General features: G+C 36.4%; 1 protein-coding gene across 1 annotated transcript in view; it reads left to right on the forward strand.

The window, feature by feature from the left end:
• LOC125240312 (photoreceptor-specific nuclear receptor) overlaps positions 1–26,739 on the forward strand; it is a 44,062-nt gene extending 17,323 nt beyond the window's left edge. Inside the window, exons 4-11 of the mRNA XM_048148197.1 lie at positions 1,363–1,466; positions 17,752–17,866; positions 21,059–21,198; positions 23,374–23,470; positions 24,312–24,420; positions 24,706–24,820; positions 24,960–25,079; positions 25,352–26,739. Of these exons, the coding sequence (XP_048004154.1) occupies positions 1,363–1,466; positions 17,752–17,866; positions 21,059–21,198; positions 23,374–23,470; positions 24,312–24,420; positions 24,706–24,820; positions 24,960–25,079; positions 25,352–25,590 (1,039 nt within the window). The 3' untranslated portion in view covers positions 25,591–26,739. The remainder of the gene's footprint in view (positions 1–1,362; positions 1,467–17,751; positions 17,867–21,058; positions 21,199–23,373; positions 23,471–24,311; positions 24,421–24,705; positions 24,821–24,959; positions 25,080–25,351) is intronic.
• The last annotated feature ends 312 nt before the right edge of the window (positions 26,740–27,051 follow it).

The following is a 27,051-nucleotide window of genomic DNA, read 5'->3' on the forward strand; positions in this document are numbered from 1 at the left end:
TGACAGAGGAGGAGCGATAAGCGTTTATTAGCGCGATTTTAGGGACAGTCCCTTTAAAGTTGCATAGTATGACTTGTATAATCACATCGTAAATTATTGCAGGTGACTAGAAGAACAATTTGTATAAGAGTAGTTAATAGAAAAGGTAGTTTGAAAGATTAATTATTACAGGAAATTCGTAAAACTATTCACCTGGCTTAAAATAAGGATCTATCCTTTTTCAAGAAAGTACCCTATTGGTATGTAATGGACGGTCACAAAACTAAATGAAAGTAAGTAATTTATGTTCTTTCCAGGAAATGCTAATTTTATAGTAAAATCATATCCTTGTAACAGCAGTTCTCGAAAAGTTTGTACAAAAATTAAGGAAAAAGTTAAATTTGTTTTTTTTATTCCTTTTTTGTTACCAAGATTTATTTCATGAATTGAGATTTTAGTAACTTTTATTAGGTCATTAAGGTTCTCTATTATCTATATTTTCTTAATTATAACAATTATCCTGTATATATCTTACAAAAGTCGACTTATATCACTTAATGTTGGTAACAAAATAGGATCAATTAAAATTTGCTGACGTGGCTATGTACAAACTTTTTGAGAACTGCTGGTAAGAGAAATCTGCCATCTATAAAAATTTCCTTTATATTCCTCATTCCTTCTACACTCAGTACCCCAGTAATCTTCCCCGCTTTTTTATTACCATCATAACCTCACACTCAGGCACGGGCACAGATGCAACAAGAATAGAAATATGCTTACCAGTCTACGGATTAAGTGGGTTCAAGTGTTGCCAGCCCCTCTATTGTAATTTTTGCCATAGACCCGCTACAGATGTGACCTCTTTGCATTCCCTTTCACTGGTGTTGCCCAGTTTTTGGTAGGGATTAGTGGGATTTGATTGCTTGATTTCATTATAGGGGGCCAACATGAATTGTGAGTTCTTTTGTTATTTTTTTCATGTCATTGCTTGTCGTGTTTTCAATATCATGAAGTGTCTTCAGAACTCAGAAGACATTATCAATATCTTATAAATTTATTTCTTTTTTGTTATTTCTAGATCAGTTGTCACAAGTTTTGTAGGTACTAAACTTTACTTACCTATACACATAGTTAAATACAATCCTTCTTAAATATAATGAACTAATAGACTATCGCAATAAATTGAAAGAAATATCCACTAAATTCGCTTGAGCGTAGGTAAACTATTGGAATTTTGGATACTTATCCTATGTCTTAGTCATGGACGTTGTAGGTTATTTTTTCTCTATACAACTAATCATCAAATTATTTCTGTCAGGTTTTTCTAAATTTGTTACGAAGACATAAACTAAAAACATAAACCAAAACGTTTTATTTTGGCAGGTGTCAGGCGGGCACCGGCCGCTGCGTGGTGGACAAGGCACATCGGAATCAGTGCCAGGCCTGCCGCCTCAAGAAATGCCTCGCTATGGGTATGAACAAAGATGGTAAGTGCCATTAAAATTAACTAGTTTGTGACGCAATTCAATTTTGATATACGTAGGTTTTTTTTTTTTTAATACTACGGCGGTGGCAAACAAGCATACGGCCCGCCTGATGTAAAGCGGTCACCGTAACCTATGGACGCCTGCAACTCAAACAGTGTCACAAGCGCGTTGCCACCCTATTAGAAACTTGTACACTCCCTTTTGCTGTGTTAAGTACACAGCAAAAAGGAATGTACAAGTTCTAAGGAGGTATATAGGCATGAAAATTTGTAAAACTTTATTGTGTTGACTGACAACTTTGGGGGCGTCCATTAATCGCGTCATACGTTTTTGGCTTATTTTAGACCCCCCCTCCCCCATGGTGATCTTTGGTGATATTTTCAGGACCCCCTCCCCCCCCTGGCCAATATGACGTGTATTTTTTTGGCAACTTAAGTAGACTTTTTTCCCACCCACGAATCAACCAAATCTTGGCGCGAAATTCAAATTTTCTATGAGAATTAAACCTTTGCCCCCTCATTTTTAAGGTTCCGTACCTCAAAAAGGAAACCACTGAACCGAAACTACTGAACCGATTAACTTGTTTGGCACACATATGTAAACTTGTGACCCAAAGACGGGCATGTAATTTAAATAATTAAATTTAAAAAATCTATAGGGGCCACTTTTGGGGGGTAAAAGTGAAAATTAGAAATCAAAGTTTTTTGAAATAGTTTTTTAGCGTGTTACATATCATACATTACATATATATACGTTACATATATATAAATATAGTTATTTTGTATTATTTGTTATATGTATATAGATATAAGTACATACTAATATAGTCCGTAAGTCACTATATTTTACTAACAAAATTATGGATCATTTGGTCTGAAATAAACGAATTTTATTTTATTTTTATTTATTTATATCAAATGAAAGAGCGTTAATTGGGCCCCACTTTTTTTTATTTGGATTTTTTATGTGCTTTCCACTCATAATCGCGAGCTCTTTCAATCCTAATAGGAGTAAAAAAGTGTCCCATGGTTTTTCTTTATTCCGTTACCATTTTTGCATACATTTTGTATGGCGGTAACGGAATGGAAGGTCTAAAAAAAATATGGAAATCTTGGGACATTTTTTTTTCCTATCACGATCAAAAGACCTCGCGATTCTGAATATGAATCGCGTAATAAATACCCATGTTACGAAATAAAGTGGGGTGGACAACTTTGAAAAAAATGGCCCTTATACGTATTTCAAAAATATATGTTTTTAATAATTTTCTGTCAAGTAATTTAAGAAAACAGGCAAAAATTACCATTCCCTTATCTCCGAAACTAATTAGCATAAAATTTTCAAAAAAATACCCGAGATAGCCTTTAATGTATAGATTACAAGAAAACCTATAAGAAATATATAGTCAAGCCTAAAAATTGGACTTTAGGCACTGGTCCCACCGCGAGCTAGTAAGCTATGAGCTATCGGCTATAAAAACGAACAAAAGATAATCACGCCCGTGTAAATAAAAGAGACACGGCGATGTTTATAGTTACTCGCCCAGCGGTGAGCTATCAAAATCGCCGTGTCTCTTTTATTTGCACGGGAGTGCTTATCTTTTGTTCGTTTTTATAGCCAATAGCTCATAGCTTACTAGCTCGCGATGGGACCAGTGCCTAAAAGAAAAAAACTCAAATTACGAATTTCACTCACTGGGGCTGCAAGGAGTTACCAAATCTTTTGAAAGTGTTGAGTGCGTTTGAATATTACATGTACATTCATTTTTGTTTCGTCTTTTTAGGGTTCCGTAGTCAACCAGGAACCCTTATAGTTTCGCCATGTCCGTCCGCGGGTAATCTCAGTGACCGTTAGCACTAGAAAGCTGAAATTTGGTACCAATATGTATATCAATCACGCCAACAAAGTGGTAAAATAAAAAGTGGAAAAAAATCCCCCCCCCCTCTACCTTTTAAACCGTACATACATACATACATACATACAATCACGCCTGTATCCCATAAAGGGGTAGGCAGAGCACATGAAACTACTAAAGCTTCAGGGCCACTCTTGGCAAATAAGGGGTTAAAAGAAAACGAAACTGTGGCATTGCAGTGACAGGTTGCCAGCCTCTCGCCTACACCACAATTTAACCCATATCCCATAGTCGCCTTCTACGACACCCACGGGAAGAAAGGGGATGGTGAAATTCTTAACCCGTCACCACACAGGCAAACCGTATGTTTAAAAAATATGAAAAAATCACAAAAGTAGAACTTTATAAAGACTTTCTAAGAAAATTGTTTTGAACTTGATAGGTTAAGTAGTTTTTGAGAAAAATACGGAAAATTACGGAACCCTACACTAAGCGTGGCCCGACACGCTCTTGGCCGGTTTTTTATGAATTGTTCAAAATATCGATTATCTTATTTTCAAAAATGACTTAGCGCCTCCAGAAGGCGCTTAAGCTCTTCTGGTGATGTAAGGAACCCTTGCAACACGAGTCCAACTCACACTTGGTCGGTTTTTAAGTGTTATGGCTCGTCTATGATTCCGCCGGTTTAGGAAGGCACGCGTTTTTTGAAGACAGTTTGATAGAACACATTTGTCAAATTTGCCGCCTTTTTTCAGTGCCATGATTAGGTTGACCGTCTATAACCGACTGTCCGTGTACACGTGATGAGGGCAAACTAAAAAAATCTTTGTGAATTAAAAATAACCGACTGCACACAGCTCTTTTTTTCTCACTTGATGGTCTCATCGTAAGATCAGCGCTGGAAGTCACCAGCAACAGCTGAACACGCTGAGATGAGGCCATTTCGTGGCACTTCATTCCTTTCTGTTTGTGTTGTAATCATAGCTGGGCACCGTTAATCAAATATTTAACTTCGATAATCGTTAATCCGTTACTAAAAAAGTTAACTTCGTTAATCGTTAAAGCGATACATTTCAACAAATTTAACGTAAGTTAAAGTTAATCGATAATCCGTTAACGCGTGACAAAAAAATATTTTTACTGTAGGTATATATTTAGTTGTATCAGTAATCCACTATAATGTATTATATTACTATAAAAGCCCGAAGTACAGCAAGCCTATTGAACTCTAGGCTACATGTGGAAGGCATTGATTGCCTGAGCTACTGCCAAGAGCTGTGTCAGGAGAGCAGCAAGATCACGGGAGGCGAAAGCCGGGTAGAAGCTAGGGAAGAGAATGTGGTCTGAAATTGGCCTCGAATTTGCTGCCCTGTCACTAGAACCACAGTATAATCTAGAACAGTTGCCATGGTAAAACTTAGGATTCATCGAATCAACGTTGGTAAAAGCGAACCCACGTGAACAACAATTCTTTAGGTAATATTTGGGCTTTTGGCGATCAAAATCGGTAAAAGCTGGGATTTACCGGTTAAATCCTAGGATTTTCCGTACTTCGGGCAAAAGCCCGAAAAATAGTAGCGTGTTTTTCGCGGCACTGCCCTGCTAAATTAACGATTAACGGACTCGGAGAAATTTAACGGAAGTTAACGAGTCCGTTAACATTTTTTAGAGTTAACTTAAAAGTTAATCCGTTAATCGAAATGTTAACTTCGTTAATTAACGATTAACGGATTAACGAGTTAATGCCCAGCTATGGTTGTAATGTGTAATGAATCTTGACTGTGTTCACGAATAAATTATATTCTATTATATTCTGTTCTCTTTGCACTGCACAACGCAAGTTCTGACTGTAAAAGTTGATATAATAACCTAACCACAAAATTAAAATTTAAAAAAAACCCCCGACCGCGACATCGTGATCCGATTTTCACGAAACATGGCTAAGAACACTCCCGCCTAACTCAGCTTTCAAACCAAAAAAACTAAATCGAAATCGGTTCATCCGTTCGGCAGCTACGATGCCACAGACAGACACACACACAGACAGACAAACAGACAGACAGACAGACAGACAGACAGACAGACAGACAGACAGACAGACGGACAGACAGACAGACACGTCAAACTTATAACACCCCTTCGTTTTTGCGTCGGGGGTTAAAAATAGCTCAGAAATATGTTTTTTTCTTTACGTTAGTGTAACAAAAAAAATACACGTGATATGTTCCTAACCCCCCCACCCCCCATGGTGATATTTGGTGATTTTTTCATGACCCCCTCCCCCCCCTATGCAGTATGACGCGATTAATGGACGCCCCCTTTACACTTTTCGTGACTGGCCAAAAATAATCGTTAGTCAATGGGACTTTCTCACCTAGCTTCAAGAATTCACAGTTATTTAAAAAAATGCTCAAGTGTTATCTCCGTCCTAGACTTTATTTTTCCTGGCAGAAACCACCAAGCCAGCGAAACTTTAAAAATATTGCTCATGATAAACTATTAGGCGTTGGTACTGTAAAAAAATTTGTTTATGATCTAATGAATAAAAAAGACGAGTATTATTGCATTTCTTATTGTCTGAATACATTTTTTTTTCTCTACATACAAGTTAAAACTTAACTCCGTTATATTTTGGGGATAAAAGGACAGTAAGAATAATTCAAATAGGTACACTTTTAATCTATTTATGAAAATTATTTATTTTATCACGTTTTGGTAGGCGTTAATATTTTTAGTCGTTAGTTATTTATTTTAAGTCGTGGCTGATACTGGTATGCAATCAGATAAAGATATAATAAAATAACTTGCTAAAACGATAACATAGGGGATTGTCAGCAGTAATAACTTTCGCCTAATTGCCCTGGACCTACCAATATAAAAGTGCAGATAGAATAGCCAGCCCCTCGTATTATATGCTTAGAGGCATCTTTTTTGAACTGCACGTTTATTTTGGTATCGCTGTATGTGACGGAACAAGCGCTGTGAGGATTTGTTCTTTGTTGGATTTTGATGTGTTTTGATATGTTTATACAAGTTGTTGAAATATGAAGTTCATCGTGGGAATCAAGGGGTGCCATCATAACTAGTTTCAAGCTTTTGTACTTAATTAAAAATTGAAATAGTTAGGTTAGGTAACCTTATATTTATAATTAATAACATATAAAATTATATTATTAATAACATATAAAATTATAATAAAAAACAATTAATAATATTATCAAAACCCATAACTCAAAAAATCGCGTATCATTTATCGGTTTAGTTCCAAGTGAGGTCACAATAAACGACAACAGTATAAACGGTGTTTAAGATGTAAAATGTTAACTACAGGTTTGTTTGTTTGATTAAATTGGTTTTGGAAATTATTTCCAATTGATCCTTTGTATGGCTATACATACATATACACAATTCCATTACATCTACGCATCACTATTACATGTGCTTAGCTTAGACTATAGGTACCGATTTATTTGGTCACACATATTTTATCTTGTTGCATTTTCTAACACCAAGTAAAATCGTGTCAAACCAATCATTTAAAATTTTACACTAACTCTATCCATGCACACTAAACTAACAAACGTATGCACGACTTAACTCGAACAAATTGAATATAAAAAACTAACATTTTGGGGTCCCGTAAGCCATAATTTGTATACGGAGCGGTTTGTGCCACGTGGCGGCACGTGTCTGCGCAGCGTCAAAAAAAGAAAAAAAAACATAGACCATAGAGTGACCCATTTAAATCAAGGTAGTTGTTACTTACTGCATTGGCAAAAAGCATATTGTTGTTTGAATTTTGCATAATTCGTAGCTTTACCCCTTTGATGCTGGCGTGAAGATTGTTCTTTGAATAGTGTGAGAGACATTATTTAATATTATTTCAAAATACTTAGATACATATATCATAATTAGTGTCAATTTTGGTTACCTCATAAGTCCCAAGCGTCCCAGCGTACTTGTGCAAGTAAAAATTAAACAAAAGAAAGTTCCAAATTCAAAATCAGATAATTAGGCTGGGTTTTACGGGATTATTTGTTACGACGACGTATGCTATATTTATTTTATTGTTTCCTAACTACTAGTAGCTTTTGATATTTATTTGATATAAAAATGGGGTAAAAAAATATTTGCCATTAACTTTAGGAATTTTGAAGTAAACACTGAAATTCAACGTGACAATAAAATTATCATTTAACATTTTATTCCACTATTCGTTGTATTGTTAAAAGTTTTCTCACCGATATATCTCCCTCTCAGCGTGTCATTAGTAAGTGGTAACGGCGGCTTGGCTATTTAGCCGGCGGCTAATGACATTGGATGATTTATTGATATTGCATTATTAAGGTCCTTTTGGGATTCTAGTTATGATATTTTTTCTCTAATGTTTTTCTCTAACTCTCACTCACCGTGTCCGGGATCGCGGTTATCGTGTTAACTGTATTTTTTAACGTTTTAACAAAAAATACGTACCTACTACGTATCTCTTAGTTAAAATGCTGCTCACTTTCGGAAGGGTGTCATTTGCTTTAGATTTTGTGCAAAAATTGTTACACATTATTAAAAAAAAGTACAAGGAGATGGTTTTACCTATAAAGCAATTAAAAAATATATCGAAACGAAGATCTCTGGAGCAAGGTCTAAATAGCGCTAATTAAATAAATTATTTGAAACCTTTTGTAATCTTTAAAAGGCCCTACAAATTATCAAAATTCTGTATTCAGAACTACTATATTATTTCCGTTCTATTTCTAATATTTTAATATTATCATTGTCCTAATCAAATCGCATTTCCTCATATTTATTATTAATTGATAAGTTTATAAGTCATACATATATTATGTAATTTGTATTAACATAATGATGCGTCATTTACATGTGTAGGTTATATAGCTGATTTTCATTTTAATTATGAAATTTATATCCTCGTCTACAACATAAGTTAGGTAATTAATTGAATTGATAAATACCTATCACTTCGCGTTTTGTATTGACACAAAAGCAAACGTTTATTTTTTTCTCATGATATTAATAATAGGTTTTTTTTTCTGAAATGTGTGCAGAAAGTGATAAATTTCTGCATTTCAGCCTTTTACTGTGTATATTATGTACGCTTTTTATATGTAACTACTCTACATAGCATAGTTATGTAGAAGACGTAACCTCAAACGGAAGACTACATTTTTGAAATAAAAAAACAACACCAACGGCGTTGTGAATCCGTGTGAAAGTCATTAAATTTTAAAAACTTGCCAATCAAACCACAATGCAAATGCCCTTAAGCTGAATCTAATAACCGCAGAGTAATGGCACATTCGCCTCATTACGGGGCTACAAAGAGCGCCCTGGAGCGCGTATTTAAATGAGGGGATGTTTAACCACGGACTGTCTATTAATTTTACATTTTCACTACGGCTAGGCGGTGGTAAGGCGTGGCGTGACCCTCGATGCTTATAAACTGCAGTAGGTTCATAAAAATCGTAGCACTTTCTTGGATATCTAGAGGTATCCATATAAGGATATAATCTTCAGGTATTTCTGAAGGGACTGCATCGATTCTCGACGAATTTTGAGTTTTTGTCTTTCGAATGATAGAATAAATAGGCAGAAGACATGAAACTTCTCAAGTGTCAATGCCAAAGCCACTAGCAATTCAATATTTACTTTATTCTTACAAATAATTCATAGAGGTTAAAATATGAAAATATTTTTTTTAAACAGCAATATCGTAAACAACGCTGTAAAGAGTTCGAAACGTCGGGATGTATTTTAAATTCATTATACGCGATTTAATCCGTTTCCATAGTTTTATTTCATGAGCAATATCGTGTTTGTAAAGACTTGTCAATATATTTTTTTTTTTTCATTTATACGTAACGTACAAATAGTTTGGGATTCCTTGAGTGTCCGGAATAGTAAGCACGTAAGTCTCGGTACTCCCGGTGTACTCTTAAAGTACACATTATATTCGAGTTTTGAGGCCTTACAGAAAAAAGAGGTTCCAAATTCAAAACCTTCCATTAGTAGGTTTTTATAATAGTTTCTGAACTTTAATATTTTTTTAGGTTCAATGATAGCATACATTTAAATCCCACTCTATAGCATTACCTAGCCAATAGAAGATAGCATTTGAAACATAATTCCTATAACTATATTTACCAAGCTACACTGCCTCTTGTGCATCGGTTTTAGAAACAATAAAATTGCCATAATTGCGAAATAAAATCAAACACATCAGGTGCCGGTCTCATCTGGCCGCAAAGTCCCATAGCCATTTAGCCAAAGTGAAAGACCTCGATATAGTGTCGCTCTCCTCACTCGCGCGGAAAACTCTATACCTATCTCACTCGCAAACGACTTCTGTCAAGTTGATTCGGCTTAATGGTTATTGATTCCAGAGATTGAACCCAATGGAATTTTGGATTTAAGTCTGTAATGTTAGGGTTGAAATTGGAGGTGGATAGACGAAATATTATTTTCGAGTGGCCTTAAATTCAACCCTAAAGAGCTACTATTTAAAGTCATATTTGTTCGTTTAAAAGTTAGAAATCTGGATTTAAGTCTCGCCATTCGATGGGGCTTTGTTTTTGTTGCATACCTTTGGATTAAGGGCGTAATTACACGGGACCAAAGTTTATATTTGATCGCAAGTTTGGAGAGATGTGACTTTTTGGGGGACAGAGGCCATTATTCAGGGCCGGATTTAAGGGTTTTGTGCAAGGATTAAATTCGCATTAATCAGTGTCTGTTACTGCAGCCTTAACTTCGGTATAAACAGTTAACTGTTAGGGTACGCGACGCCGGATTTTGGTATACTCAGTCACAGGAAGTCTTGAGTGGGTGACTGGTACCTGGTAAGCTGGTGACTGGTAACCTGGGTCAAAATTATTTTCGATCCTTTCCTTTGTTGCCACTCTTTTTTGTGCGTTATTAGAAATAAATTGAAGTAGTAATAGTATTATCTAATAAAGCCATTGAATAAGAGAAAAAAAACCTTCAAAAAATAGAGTTTTGTAGGGAACGGTGGGGAATCCCCCTAGTGGTCAGTTTTACCTAAACATGACACGTGCCATGTTCTACAGTCTGGTTTTTCCATTAGGCAAATAGAATACTTATTAATAGTATTACTACATAAGCGAGTAAATGATTATTTAATATTCCTATTTTTAAATATGATTAATCATTTTAATATACTACCTGGCTTTGAAGCAACAGAGAAAAAAAACCGGCCAAGAGCGTGTCGGGCCACGCTCAGTGTAGGGTTCCGTAGTTTTCCGTATTTTTCTGAAAAACTACTGAACCTATCAAGTTCAAAACAATTTTCCTAGAAAGTCTTTATAAAGTTCTACTTTTGTGATTTTTTTCATATTTTTTAAACATATGGTTCAAAAATTAGAGGGGGGGGGGCGCACTTTTTTTTCCTTTAGGAGCGATTATTTCCGAAAATATTAATATTATCAAAAAACGATCTTAGTAAACCATTATTCATTTTTTAATACCTATCCAACAATATATCACATGTTGGGGTTGGAATGAAAAAAAAATATCAGCCCCCACTTTACATGTAGGGGGGTACCCTAATAAAACATTTTTTTCCATTTTTTATTTTTGCACTTTGTCGGCGTGATTGACATACATATTGGTACCAAATTTCAGCTTTCTAGTGCTAACGGTTACTGAGATTATCCGCGGACGGACGGACGGACGGACGGACAGACAGACATGGCGAAACTATAAGGGTTCCTAGTTGACTACGGAACCCTAAAAACACAAATAGTATGTTACTATTTTTTATTTACTAATTAAGTATTATTCTTATTTAGTAGTTATTCGTTCACTTAATAACTATTTATAATGTAACAAAGGATGAGCTGTAGAAAAGACCAATAAGTAAACCCTAATTTGAACATTGTACTAACCATGTAAAAAAGGCGTCTTTTACTAAATAATGTAGCTGACTGTACCCAGTAATCCACGGCTTAAGGCTTGCGAAGGAGCTGCGGCACGGATTAAAACTCAAAATCGCCCCATTAGCATTTAATTTTACAAATGAATCTTTAATTCACTGCTTTACACTCTAGAACAAAATTGATACCGAAGATACCTACAGTCTAATTCATAATTAGTACTAGTAAGCACTTTTTAATTAATAAAATGTAACATGTAAGTTACTAAATGTCCTACGTAATTTTGAAATACACTTGAGCACTCCTAATTATGCTTGAACTAAAAACACAACTGGTCATATTCATTTATAAAATTGGAATTCTAGTTATGAAAATTAAACCTACATTACCTATTAGGTATTTACTTAAGATAAATACGTACATATAAATAATAAAAAATAGGCTTGAATGTCCCTAAATATGATATTGTAGTCACTCACTCTTTTCAGTTCCAAATGTAAATGCAAATCAGTTTCTTTTAAAATGTTACAACACAAAGCCGTTGTCGGTTATTCATATTTCGTTAACGAACGAAACAAATCAAGAACTTCAACAGTCCACCCAGACAGGCGTAATTACACCGAGACCCTTAATTGGTTTAGTTGAACTAGCTAAGGCTTTTGACAACGTGAAACGCAGTGCCGAGAATAATTAGATTGTCCTGAGTCCTGACTACCGTCGACATCTCAAAACGTAACTAAATTACGCTTTCCTTTTCAAAGAGCCGAGAGCAAAATAATACAAAGCTAAAGTAAAGTGATAAAGGGGCGGGTGTGCCTCAGGGCGCGCTTCTGTGCCCTCGACTAATGATGTGCCATCGGCTACGGTATGTTACAGACTCCGGTAAATTTTTAGAGTTACGGGCATAAATATTCAAGAATTTTAAAAGACGAGTATTATAACAGTATCCGTTTCAATTATTAATAAATATGTGTTAGTGTTGTTTGATTAATATTAGTTTACAATTTTGCAATGAGATTTTTTTACTAAACCTAGTTTTTTTAAATAAAGTGACTGATATCTTTGATAGCAAAAAATATATAATACTCGTATCTAGAAGAATATAAGTAAACCGAATATATCAGAGTCAGAAATATATGCTTTACTTGATTAGGCCTAGCAAGAAGCTCTTTGAAAATACCTAGTACTAGTATGTTCATAATAACATAGTGCATATTAGCATAATGTTTGTTTAAGTTAATTATCACAGCAATTGACTGATGTTGTTACGTTTCAATATTGAATTATTATAAATGTAAAACAATTGTTTTATCATAATTAAAAAAAAAACAAATTAAATAAACATTTGAATCAAAATTTTGAGTGCTGGATGTTCTTTTCTTAATAGTTCTTTAATGGCTTTTATGGACATTTCTTGTTGACCATATTTTCGGGGGTAGTAATAAATTATCGATAAGAGCTTGCTGCGTGCCTACATCACTAGTAGCTTTACCTCATTACGTCTGTCTGACGCCTTCTTTGGCCAAATTGGATCAACGTTTCATTGTTGGAGTTGCATTTCATTGGGGGATGCAAATAAAAATTTCGAAGTTTGATTGCCAGCATTTTTGTAACACGTAATGTTAGGATTTCGTACCGCAAAGTTGTGAAAAGAAACAATGATGTTAATGTAATTGTTAACCCGGCAACCTTCAAATCAAGAGTGAACAGGCATCTTCTGGGCAAGCTCACTCCATCGTAGGCCACGTCTTTGCCTTTGGCTAGTCTGTGGTCAAGAGTAAGCCCATTTATAATAAAAAAAAAATATTTACCGAAACGGGATTAACTTAATGATAGGACCACGTTTTGTATAATATAATACATATCATCATCATCATCCTCCTTGCGTTATCCTGACATTTGTCGCGGCTCATGGGAGCCTGGGGTCCGCTTTGACAACTAATCCCAAGATTTGGCTCAGGCACTAGTTTTACGAAAGCGATTGCCATCTGACCTTCCAACCCAAAGGGTAACTAGGTCTTATTGGAATTAGTCCGGTTTCCTCTCGATGTTTTCCTCCACCGAAAAGCGACTGGCAAATATCAAATGACATTTCACACATAAGTTCCGAAAAACTCATTGGTATGAGCCGGGGTTCGAACTCGCGACCTCCGGATTGAACCATTATAATATAATACATAATGAGGAAAAATTGCGGAAATTTAAATCATTGTAATATATGTATGGGGAATCTATTTGAAGTTCATCAGTAGGTTGAAGCTCCACTCGTGACTTCATCCGCTCAGTAGTCGATAAAATGTTCAAACCACTTTTTACTTCTAGGGGCTGAATAAAAAAAAATCAAGCAGAACTTTTAAGTTTGAAGTTAGTTATCTTTATGTTTTTGTTATGGTTAGTTAAATAAATAAAAATCTGTGTTCAACCTGTGAACCTCTCTGTTGATAATCATTAATCTTACATGGCGAAGTCGGTAGGATAATTTACCATGTATTTTTTATATATTTTTTTAAATATGATGTTATTTATTTATTTAAACTTTATTGCACAAATTTACAAAAAAAGAGTACAAATGGCGGACTTAACGCCTTGAGGCATTCTCTACCAGTCAACCATTGGGCTAAACAGAAAGCTTAGTTTGTTATCATATATATTGATACAATATAGTTTCATAAGTGCTGGTGGCCTAGCGGTAAGAGCGCGCGACTTTCAATCCGGTGGTCGCAGGTTCGAATCGAACCCCGGCCAATGAGTTTTTCGGAACTTTATGTGCGAAATATTATTTGATATTTGCCAGTCGCTTATCGGTGAAGGAAAAAATCGTGAGGAAACTAGACAACTTTCAATAAGGCCTAGTTACTCTTTGAGTAAGGTCAGATGGCAGTCGCTTTCATGGCGACCTTGGGCTGCGGGATAACGCAAGGAGGATGGTGATGAGTTTCATATGCGTGGGTAGGTACATGAGTAAAGATTCATTCTGATTGTAACCAGCTGCAGCGTGTTATTCACTCCACTGTTTGAATACATATTTTACGGGTTTGATTTTCAACTTAATCAACCTATGGATTTTATTTGATATATTTGATTAACTATATATCTCACTAAATTTCTAAAGTTCAGAGAAAAATCATATCTCTATGATTTGTAATTATTCATTTGATATCGCTTTTGTTGAAGAATACAGCGATTATTTAAGGACAATAATGCAGTATATTCTTATTTATTAACAACGCTATCATTTAATAGTTAAAGCTCATGACGTAGGACCATAGTAGGTACTATTACTGCACTGTTATGCTCAAAACATCATGATGACGTCAGAATATTATGGAGTGACTCATATTCCCAAAATAATATTGTTAATGATAATATTTATAATTATGTAATATGTTTTGGTTATTGTTTACCTACGATGGATTTAGACAACTTCGCTTTCGTTTTATACGCTCCTGTGAGCTATCTTTTTATAATGCCGTATCAGTTATATCAGTTATAACAATAAACATCTTAAATAATGCTGTATATTTTTTGATTGGTGTGGGTGTGTGTGTATGCTTTTTGTTTATTTTAATTATAATATTATGATAACTCTTTTAACTTTGCAGCGCATTGCCCTATTATATAATTAAGTATATTATTTAAGCTAATGTTGTAAAATTTTCTTCGAATAAATAAATAAATAACATTAATTAGAAAATGGCCTGTTCAATAATTACCGAATTGATTCCTTTAGCGGTTCTGTATTAGTGTCTAACCTGAATTATATATTTAGAATTGTTTGCTGAGGTTGGTTGGATTGGATCGCATTATTTTAGTTAAAAGATAAGTCCATTCTCAAAAATATACCTACCAAGTTACCAAGAAAAATACAGCCTATAAAACGGACGGATATTTTTTCAAGCAGAGCATGGCAACTCTCAAGTTATAAAAAATTACCCGTCGCTTTCACACATGATGAAAAACTAACATCTATCCCTTTCCCGGCGCCGGAAGTGAGACCTCAAAGATGGCTGCGGCCGGAAGTAGGAGGGGCAAGTTGATTTATAGTTGGGGAGGGAGGCGCTTGTGTGGGGGTTAATCCGTGTGTCTCGAGTCTGTCAGTTAACTGTAGGTTACGGTTACCCGGTTTTAGTGTAAACGGCGGATGGTAGTTTGCTTTTAGATTAGAGCCGGTTGCACCAAATAGTAATTGAAATGACTTTCGCTGAAATTTTATCCTATTGATGGTTTATCACATTCATCCCGCTAGGCGCCGGTCTAAAAGTTTTCGGTAAAAAGGAGTAAATAGTATAAAAACGTACTTGGTACTTCGTCGTACTTGGTCGTACTTGGTGGCTATTTACTCCTTTATAATCTCTATTTGTGGGTTTCCATGCCTATAGGATCCTTGTGATCCATGTGCCATAAGGGCGGCGCGTTTTTATCTGATAAGCATGCCAACAAAAATTCGTAAACATTGCGGTTGAATCATAAGAACCTTAAAATAACATTTCCGATGACGCCAATTACCTACCTTATTCGTCATGTTTTTAAAAATACTATAGAAAGGTATAATAAAACTATAGTACTCACGTTTTTTTTTTTGTTATTTTATCATCTTATATTATGAACAATTGCAGATAAAATATACCACATACATCAGACAAAATGAAGATAGCCTACCTACTGTGGCTCAAATGGATGTCGTAAAAGAAATGGGGAGTAGAATCGAAAACGACAACACATCCATAAAACACATTTATGTCCCTGCCATCAAAGTAATAGCACATAAGATATATTAGGTACCAACGTATATCTCTTCAGAGAAAATTCGGTCCTTTTTGTAAAAAATATTTTTTCATTGTTTTAATTGAGGCTCTTATAAGAGTTTTGTTATAACGTAAAGGCACCCATATTGACGATTCAACGTCGTACCTATACGTGAGCCATGATTATAATTAATTAACCATGACTAATTTATTATTTTAATAATAAATTATCTTTCCTATTTTAAGCTACTAAAAAACTTACATACCAACAATACATTGTTTTATGAATACTCATGCGATAAAACCATCACTTTGCTTAGAAATTAGTATTTACTATGGTTTTACTGACGGTTTGGTAAACCAACAACAAACCAAAAGTTTTGCTATAACAATTTTAAGCTTCATAAACTTTCCTTTTTCCGTGGTGATGCGTTAAAACCCTCTAAGTACCCACAAAAGAAGCGCAAAACCAACGTCCCCAACTAGTTTGTCCCGTTAGGTAAAGTTCGCCAGTAAAAGGTGCACGGGGCGGCAATAAAATCAAATAGAAACCCCCTCCCCACTCCCACCCCCACTGTGAGGGGGAGCGTGTCATTTGCAGTTTTATGTGAGCTGTTTTGTCAGACTTTCGGATGACGGGGTTTTATTAACAGAACGCTTTCGAATGGCAGCCTCGGCGGGGTATACATTGATATTTTGTGAAACAAATAAAACTAATTTGCTTATTTAATTGTAAATACTGCATTACAACAATACTGAATTCTAGAAAATTGCATTGTTTGTCTTGAATAACGTTTAGTTATATTTCTTCATAAAATAAAACACTATAGTGGAAAGATGTTTGTCGCGAAATGAAACAACTTAAATTAATTAAGTCAATAACCCTCACTAAGTTATATTATGTTTTAAATAGTAATAAAAATCTGACCAAGACTTCTCGTATCAATTTTCCAAGGTTACATTACAAGGTTACATTAGGTTACATTACTAAGCTACGCTCCACTCCACCCTCTTTGGCCTCTTTTGCTGGAAAACTTCCAGACGTGTGCACTTTTGGAGTGCATTTTTATTCCCCTCGCATCGCTGCGATCTTCGAGGAACCACCGGTGGTGATCTTAAAACACTGCGTTTTTTGATAACATTGCTATCGGTGACAATAAAATACCAGTAGACAGTTTCCTTTTTCACATTTTCCTTTGCCGGTTTGTCCCTGGGCTACACACAGCAAACTATGAAATTTAAGAAAATATTGTATTTGTGCGAAGAATAGTCCTGATTGTAGCGAGATTTGGCGAGGAGTTCATAATGGGCGAGTAAAATTAAGGAAATTCGTTCACTCCTCCTAACGTATCGTAATTATCTCTCTCTAATCTCTATTGCTCTTCCGTATTAGTGCGACACGGTGTGACATATACGACGCATACGGTGTGACATATACGACAGATACGGTGTGGTGTGATATATAAGATACGTGGACACTTACGTATATGCCCTAGGCAGCGTAATACTGTCCAGGTGAAGATCCGACAATAAAGACCTGTAGTAGACTATGTTCACCCAGCTCAAAGCACCTGGGTAAACACTTTCGAAATAGTAGCTACGACATTTTGTACATCGGGGAAACCCATGTAATCGGCTACGCTTCTACGAGCGGTATGCCCGACAGTCGGGTTCTTGGTAGCGAAAGTGTTAAGTAAACAGAGATAAAGACGGAGTCCCATTACTGTCACGCAGTTTATGATTAAAACAGTTCTTGATGCCAATTCCTTTGTTTACAGCGGTACAGAACGAGCGTCAACCCCGCAACACCGCCACGATCCGACCAGAGACGCTGAGAGACATGGACCAAGAACGAGCTTTGAGAGAAGCTGCGGTGGCAGTGGGTGTTTTTGGGTAAGTTCATTTTGGGGTGCCTCCCACCTTGAAGAATATATATTTACCTAATATGACTGCTAAATAGTTATTTGTTTTACAAGGGGTGTTTAACCGCACGTGCCCATATTTTGATACGCGGGCAAGCGAAAGATTCCAATATTGAACCGCAAGCATAGCTAGTAGTTTAAAAAGTGGAATCTCGAGCGTTACGAGGGTTTCAAGGCACGAAGGTTAAACAAACTTTGCCACCGAGTGAAACACAAAAATTTTCACCACACCAACATGAACAAAATACTGTAAAACTGTAAAACATCAAATTTAATCAATTCTATCAATGTATTCAATATTTTCAAAATCGTCATTTAAAAGTAAATTCTACCAGCCAGCTGAAGATATCAAGTTAAAATTTGTATGAAATTACTTTGCACTCTTGTGGATAAAATGAAATGTTGCTATCCGTTTCCGAATAGCAAAATTGATCTTTACCAGTTGGAGCGGTGAAAAGTAATTTAGAGTTCGTGATTTAAAAGTTTAGAGAGCGAATTTCTTTCTTTCAGAGCGAATATTATGTTGAAAATGTGATATTTACCAAAAATATATTTAAAAGACCTGTCTATATACTGACGAAAAAAAACATCTCTCGTGCAGTAACTGAAATGATAACACCATGTATCCATGCCATGTTCACATTTAGCGTTAACGATAGGTAATAATCATGATGAAGCAATTAAACACCGCAGAAGGATAAACAGTCAGATGACGAACCTCGCAAAACTTCAAGGAATAATTACGGTAACTACGGAACCCTAAAAACTAAAGCGTTCCTATCATTCTTTGACATGTCTTTTGGAAAGATTCTTTGTAGGTCCAATGGAAAAATCCTTCATTCAGTTAGCAGAATACCGTCGTCAAATGATTTACCGGGATTAGGTATAAAACCGTTACTTTTTATCTAATCGCCCGCAAAGCTAACATTTTGTTTGGCGTTCTGGAATGAGCACTTTGTATTTATTGTACTTGACTTTTTTCGATGTCGGAACAAAGTTGATAACTTGATACTTAGACAAAAGGTAAATATGGTATTTTTATTTTTCTTGTTCCTCAAATTTAGTCAGAACTAGTTTTTTTTGCAATCAATCCTTTCATAGTAGACACATGTTTTAATAAGACTAAAAATGTATTATCTATTTAGTAGGTAAGTAATTCAGTAAACAAGGAAGTCTGGTAATATTACACAATAATAGCGTGGGTAATACTAATTATTCAACAATATGTATGTAGGTAGTAGGAATATGCCTATTTAAATTTTCCTTATCACAAGTCACAATAAAACATAATAATATATTCAATGGCCAAAAGGTAGGTGATTTTTAAGTCTATTTGCTTTATTTGCCTGAGATTGACCGAAGTGTTAGCGTTCGTACACGGTTTATTGACCAAAGTGTCCGCGTACCGTCTACGGTTTAACTCTGATAATTTGCTTTTGTATGTCCGGTTGTTTTTCTTCACAGTTCCCGATTTTAACATTAATTAATTGTTTGGTGCTTACTAGTATATAATTACTTATGAGTACTTAATTCTTAGAGTAAGTAGTAAGTAAGCCCTTACTAAACTTGCATGGGTAACACCTTCATATTGTTTTTAAGCCGTGGAACGTGCGTTTCGCTAAAAGGTACTCGTATATCTCTTATAATAATATGATTTCGTATCTCAACTTAAATCTAGAACTCATACATTTTAATACTCATTGGGCCCCTAAATTTTACGACACTATTTGGCAGTCAGATGCAAACCAATCTCGGTATAGTGCGCAGCGATGTTCTCTTAACACTAAATCATAACATTATGTAAATGTAATAACTACGAATGGCGTATTATGTGGGGAGGGCGAGAGCGTTCAACTGTTAAGTGATTTGTTTTTTTACATACTGTTGGGAAGTATATTTTATAATTCATATTCATATTATATCGTTCGATCAAATTAAGTAAGATAAAGGTGATGAGGTGGTGATGAAATCCTTGATATTTTCCCTTTTCCCAACGAATATCTCACCGAGTATTTTTTTTTGTCTTATGTTCGTTACCAGATATATTATCTTAAATAATGGGAACTTTAAATTCCCTTTGCTTTATAATTTTCTCGCTCACATTTTATGCAATTTGATGCTTATCAAAGTTTCAACTACAAAAGACATGCAACAGCATGCAAAAGCATGAGCAACTATTGATTCTAGTCTACACAGTTACCCAGTCACGTTGTTTTTACCCTGTTTTTTTTTGATGATTATTTTCTTTCTTGAGCACACCTTTATTTCGGTTACTTATATTTGCTTATATAAAGGATTTAGGTTTCTATGACGCCTTTTACCTTAACCGTCATTAAACCAAAATTCTTCTTCGCAATGCTTTGTGGCTTCGTTGTTATTACTTAAATTCCGAATACATGCCTTCTGCTCACAGCCAAGAAAATATGTTTTAGATTTATAGACAAGACTATTTATAGGGCAGCGAAGGGTCAAGCCACAGCACAAGTGATTCAGTGCCTGATCAAAGGTGGGGTCGACCGTCGGCACGGGTGACTAGCGCCTACCTCGTCATGTTATTTCATCTATGTCGTGCTTTGTATAGGGGCGTTTAAAATAGCTATCAATTTATTTTTAAAGGATGCAATGTCTGTACTCTGTATGTTATTTCCTTTATTGACGGTTTCATCCTTCATTTATGAGCATTTTCAGAATTTGGGGCCCCCAATTAGCGTAAGTTGTTAACAAAAATTAACTCGATGTCAGTTTTGTTGTTGTAAAAAAAATCATGCTTGATTATCGTCACAAAACTGACAGTGAGTTCATTATTGTTAACAACTTACGCTAATTGGAGGGTCCTAAATTCTGAAAATGCACATGTGTTGTGTTGAATTGAGTTGGAAACTAAACTTACTTATTTTTACGCTACGTACTAACAATACCTACCTTTATTTGTGTACCACTTGGTTAGGTCATTCTATGGTATCAGCGACCTTCTGAACCACTGAATGAAGTATGTACCTATGCATAATATTCATTTCTCTGCCTCTATCTACATTGTTGATAAATACTCTGCATAGGTATCATACAGCGGTTCCTTGACAATTCCTCTTTTATCAAATGGATTTCGAAAAAAGCAATTAGTAACAGAAAAATATCATATAATGTAAAATTGTCTTCATTTCAGACCTCCAGTGTCATTGGCTATGGCGTTATCACCGCAGCGGTATCCACTGCTATCGCCACACTACCCACCGCTGCCGCCGCCTCAACCACAGCCAGATTCTTCGCGCGACCATGAAGAGAGGCACCACTCTGATAGTGACGGTGAGTCTCACAAGAGCCTTACTGTTACTCGATTGTTACCGCCGCCCCAACCAGACTCACTCCCCGCTAGACGAGGAAAAGCACCACCAACACACGACGGCCTGTGTGTCCCCAGTGCCCACTGCCCACCAAGCAGCGATGGATAGTGCTGTCGCCATACTATTGATACTATCTACTACTTCCGCCCCAACCGCGACCGCGAGTGTTTCCGTACGGGCAAGCACGATAGCACAATATAATAAAGAGTACTATCGTACAGTATGGCCACTCCCGCTCCCCGCTGAAAGTGCTGGTGCACGTTTTCTGTCGCACTATTTATTTAGTAGTATCCACCGTACCACCCACCTACATATCTTAACCACGAGTAAAGGCACCTCTCTGATAGCGGTGAGTATGTAAATGTATCCCTGCAATTGTGTGCTCATTAGGTACTGAGAATAGATATCCAGTACCTACCTGGTAATCCAAAAAATCCAGCCTCGTGATGAATTGTAATTGTATGAAGGTTATGTTAAATATTAGGCAAAGACAGTTGTAACTCCGTTTAGACGGATAAAGTCTAAGAAAAAAACGTACCTCAAAGCCCTAGAGAAAAAGGTACGGTGGCCTAGATGGCGTTATACCTTTGGGGAACGCTCGGCTAGATGGCGTTAATATTAAAATTTGTCATTTTAACACATATCAAGCTAATAATATGGGCCTAATTGTCAAATCTGAGGTACAAAAGTTTTAAGCTTGTGTCGAGAGATGGCAGTCTATGCACTGTGATTACACATTTTACTTTGACAGTAACTCTCTATTGGCTTCGTGCGAAGTGCATGGAGGGGGTAAGCAAAGCGATCGCAGTGCTTGCGGTGGTCAAAATCGACACTGATTGTGGTTGTCATCTATCAAAACTCATAAAATATAATACAATGTGTAATGTTTGATATGGGGCATCAATGTTGTTTCGTTGTTAATTGTACAAATAATGGCATAAATAGTCGTTGCACGTTCTATGCGTTTCTTAGAGCACACTGGAAATTGGATCAAAGAACTAAATGGATAGCTACGGTGAAAAGAAAACGTAAGTGACATGTCAAAACAAAACATTATAATAAATTATATTTAAGCTTTGTTTACCTAATATTGTTCAATACGCTGTTAGTATTTTTCCTACCGTAAAAGATTATGCTTAAAGATTCAGGCCTAGCCTGGGAATAGGCCCGTGTCGGATATTTCTGCGGCCGCGGACATGACTTACGTTTACGCGGTACTTACGTTTAGATTTGTTTTATATGGCATTAACGGGACGGAGGTTTAGCGAATACCATATCACTAGCTCGAAGAACTTGTACCATTACTCCTATGTTCTTCAAGATTCCTTATATGCCCTGCCAGCACCAATTTATTGACTCTTTCTGTAGTTTGGGGTTGGAAGTTTATACCTTGAGTAATGCTTTGGAAACTGATTTTTGGTATTATATCCATGTCTTTATAATCTATCTACCTAAATTACACTTGAAATAGTAGCTCTTGTTATTCGATTTATTTAAAATTAACGAAAAATCGTTAAAATATAATGTTTGTTTACATGTCATTTTTTGACATTTTCCACTTCAAGTTCACATGGTAGTGGGCGTAATTGTCGTGCACGTAGCCAATAATACTCGATCCTCTTTGATATTAGAAAATAACCGATTTCCAATGAGCTGCACTTTGACCTTTGTAGGTACTTATAAAATGTTTGTATAATTTATTTGGTAATAACGATGAAATTACATCATGAAGGCAATGTTGAGTGAGACACAAAAAATCCAACTAGGTAACAGAATAGGTATAAGTTGAGCGTAAATCTAAAGTTTACAAGCGGGTAATTGGTTGTTCGTTTTTTGTGGTTACAAAGTCACAACTAAGCATATGGTTTTTTGCTTGAGCTAGAGGAAAAAGGAAATAATCTCAATTAATACGAATCATGTGTACACAGTCTTAACTTGAAAGCCAACCAGTCTAGCCATGTACTCGTAGGTACTTATGCCAATCTGTGTTTGGGTGCCTTATCTTAAGGATCACACCACACTAGTATCTTTTAAGTTGGTGCTGTGAAAAATGACGTCACCGTCACTGCTTAGTGAACGCCAACTTCGGGGGACGTTAGTGTGGTCTGAATCTAACGATCCTTGTTTATGTTCCCAGATGACAGTATCGATGTAACTAACGAAGAAGATTCAACGTCCTACTCGCCACCCGCCACCAACCTCGCTGCCTATCCTCAGAACTGCGGACCTTGCAGGTATAATGCAAATCCTGATAATATTTAAATACTTAGGTTATTTTAATCTATCAGTTAAGAATACCGTTTGCCTTGACAACTTAAGAGGGTTCTATCCATTTATGAAAAAAAAAAAAAAAATACATACGATCAGATCCACAGCGCAGGCTTCGTTATATTACAGTGTTCATCCGTCTAAGGTTTCGTCAGAATAAAACATGAAACATGACCATAACATACGTTATCCGCAAAACGCATCGTCAAAATTCAAGCATACTAAAAAACTCCTAAAAATTTAATACAAATAGGAACAATTCAATATTATTATAGGACATTCTTACACAGATGACTGAGTCCCACGGTAAGCTCAAGAAGGATTGTACATATACATAGAAAATAACCATGACTCAGGAACAAATATCTATATAAATAAATAAATATTGGGGACACCTTACACGATCAACTTAGCTCCAAACTAAGCAAAGCTTGTACTATGGGTGCTAAGCGACGATATACATACTTAAATAGATAAATACAAAATAACCATGACTCAGGAACAAATATCCATGACTCATCACAGAAATAATGCAGACCGCAGAACCCAGAACCGCGGCTTAGCAAACAGGGTCACTACGCGCTAGGCCAGACTGGTCGTCGAATTAAGTTTCTACAACGGTGTTGTCTTCGTTTGCTGCTGCACTTCTTATATCTTATGTCTTTTGAGCGTCGGCATCTAGCCAGTGCTATGGAAATGGTGTCGCTGCCTATAGAGTTTTCTATTAGAAGCCGACGCTCCAGAGAAGTTTTGGTGGCTCTTTGGGTCTATGGGTGCGAAATCTAATGCGTGGACTTTTTGAAACAGACCGCTTGGTGTGGAAAGCGCGGCAGAGACTGCAGCCCGGTTGCTTTTCATGGCCGTCAAATGGGCCAAGAACCTACCTTCCTTCGCAAGCCTCGCCTTCAGAGACCAGGTAAACGTTATATTATACCTCTAGTTCCTATGCTATTTGATACAGTTAAGGATACCTAATACAGTTATTTTTGGCGCCCAATGCCACTAGTATTAAGTATTTCCCAGCTATTTGATCGGTTTTATTTTTGAATGCGATCGACATTTAAGTAATAGAGTTCAAAAGAAGTATAAAACGGCAGCTTTTATAGGTCGCACCTATCCTATCCTACCTATATCGGATGCACAATTACTGCATTTTTACGTTATTGAATTACAGAATTATAAGTTTTCGGTTGTTTATCAGGTTATATTGCTGGAGGAGGCATGGTCGGAGTTATTCCTGCTAAACGCAATCCAATGGTGCTTACCGCTCGACGCAGCATGTACGGCGCTCTTCGGGAGCGACCAAACCGACCAGGGTAAGTATTTACCTATTTATTATTTAATAATATTAAGTACAAAAGTTCTGGTTACGTAGGCTAACTTTTCAACACCATTGGTAGATTTTTATACACAATTTTTTTCACTAACAGCATGGTTTCGTATTGCTTGTGACAGAATCTGGAGCGAGCTCAGGAGTTTTGAGACGATTGCGTGAGGTGCTAGGCCGGTACCGCGCCGTGCTGGTCGATCCAGCCGAATTCGCTTGCATGAAGGCTATCGTACTATTCAAATCAGGTTTGTATCATATTATTTCACTTAATCTATAGCTAGTTGCATCGCCGAAAAATTATCGAATGAATCGAACGTCATGAGTCAGTGTAGGTATATGGAGGATCTCTATTGTCTATTTTTTTCTTAGACTTTGTCTATAGGGAGTTATAATCGTCTTTGCATGTAGCGAACGCTTGACGGTGACAGATAGTTTGGTCCACGTTTGGTGCTACTGACTCTTACTTATCAATGCCTTCTAATTTATGGTTACCTAGTAACGACGACGTTCATTCCAGAGACGCGCGGTCTCAAAGACCCCCTCCAGATCGAGAACCTGCAAGACCAGGCGCAGGTAATGCTAATGACGCACGCGCGCGCGGCGCACGCGGCGGCGCCGGCGCGGTTCGGTCGCCTGTTGCTGCTGTTGCCGCTACTCCGCCTGGTCTCGCCGCATCAGCTCGAGCGCGAGTTCTTCGCTAAGACCATCGGGCAGACACCCATGGAGAAAGTGCTGGCTGATATGTATAAAAATTAGCTTTAGTTTAATTTTCTGTGAAGGAACTACAAGTGTGCTTGGACATTTAGCGCGAAGAATATCGCTCTAACATATAGTGCACCATTGAATTTTTCATTGTTAGCGCAAGTGAAAAGCCGTGATGGTGGACTTCAACTTATTTAACGTATTCACTGTCACTGACGCATTTATGCGTTTCCGATTCTTTCATCCAGTGCCTTGAACGCACAGACAGGTTTCACCCTGTGCCTAGGTAATAGCTTGTTGAACTCACACATGTGAGTTTGGGGCACACAAAGGGCGGCATATGTCCAGGAAAAAAGGGTGACAATGAATGCGTTAACATTATGAGACAATTAGAAAGTGTAAACGGAGGTAAGGTTATAAACAATAAATCCACTTCATATTAATTGATGAAGATGTACATAAAATGAATTCACCTAGTATCTAATATAGTACGCCGTGTACGCAATTATTATAGCTTGATGCATTTATAATTTAAATAGTATAAGAATGAAGCTAGATTTTAAACGAATTATGGCCTCATAAGATGAAGTTTAATATATTTGTAAATAAATGTACATATTCATATGTAAGGCAAGACAGGAGTAAGTGGAGTAACTTGATAAGACATAATGCCATTAAAAAATGTTAATAAGTAATAAGTAACTAAGAGTAAAATTCATATATGCCTATCTTTTATATGTTATACCTAGTTACGTTTTTAGTCATCCTCATTTACGATGCCAATGCTTACTTAAGTATATAAGATAACTTATAATTTCTCATATCAACTCTCACAAAAGGAAAAAATTTATCCAATCAATACCATCCATATAATAAGAGTATATGCACTTTTACGCCCCCCTGGACGTTTTGCAAGCAAGCAAACACAGACTCACACAACAGAGCGTCATTCATATGGATTTAGTATCTACCAACTACCTACTTCGCTGCAATTTTTCCTTATCAAACAGATTTTCCCTCATTGCAATTTTTACTACGGACGTAATTAATGATACGCAGAATTCTACTATCCTAGATGATATATTTGATGTGATTCTTAGTATGTGTTATGTCAGTGTGTAAATATTTACGTAATAACACATAATTGATGATCCTTTAAGTCGATTGAAATGTTATGCAAATTACATCATTTACAACGGTCCATCAAGTATGATCAGGGGGCCGATTTTTGAGTCTCACGCGTTCGAATTCAGAAAATTGTCACTGAAAATAATAGGCAATTGACTGTTTTCAACCGGTATTTTAGTGACAGTGAGACTCAAAAATCGGCCCCCAGTTGGTACCAATACTAATAGTACAAAAGTGAAGGATTACGAACGAGAGGCTGTTTGAAGCCCGACGCCGAAGGGCTTGTACCTATTATAAATGACTCGAGTTTGTAACCCTTCAGCCGCCCGTGATTGGTATATGATAATTATGTTTTTCATCACACTCGCGAAGTAAGTTGGTGTATGA

The sequence above is a fragment of the Leguminivora glycinivorella genome, chromosome 2 (assembly GCF_023078275.1).
Source record: "Leguminivora glycinivorella isolate SPB_JAAS2020 chromosome 2, LegGlyc_1.1, whole genome shotgun sequence".
NCBI classification, from domain to species: Eukaryota; Metazoa; Arthropoda; class Insecta; order Lepidoptera; family Tortricidae; genus Leguminivora; species Leguminivora glycinivorella.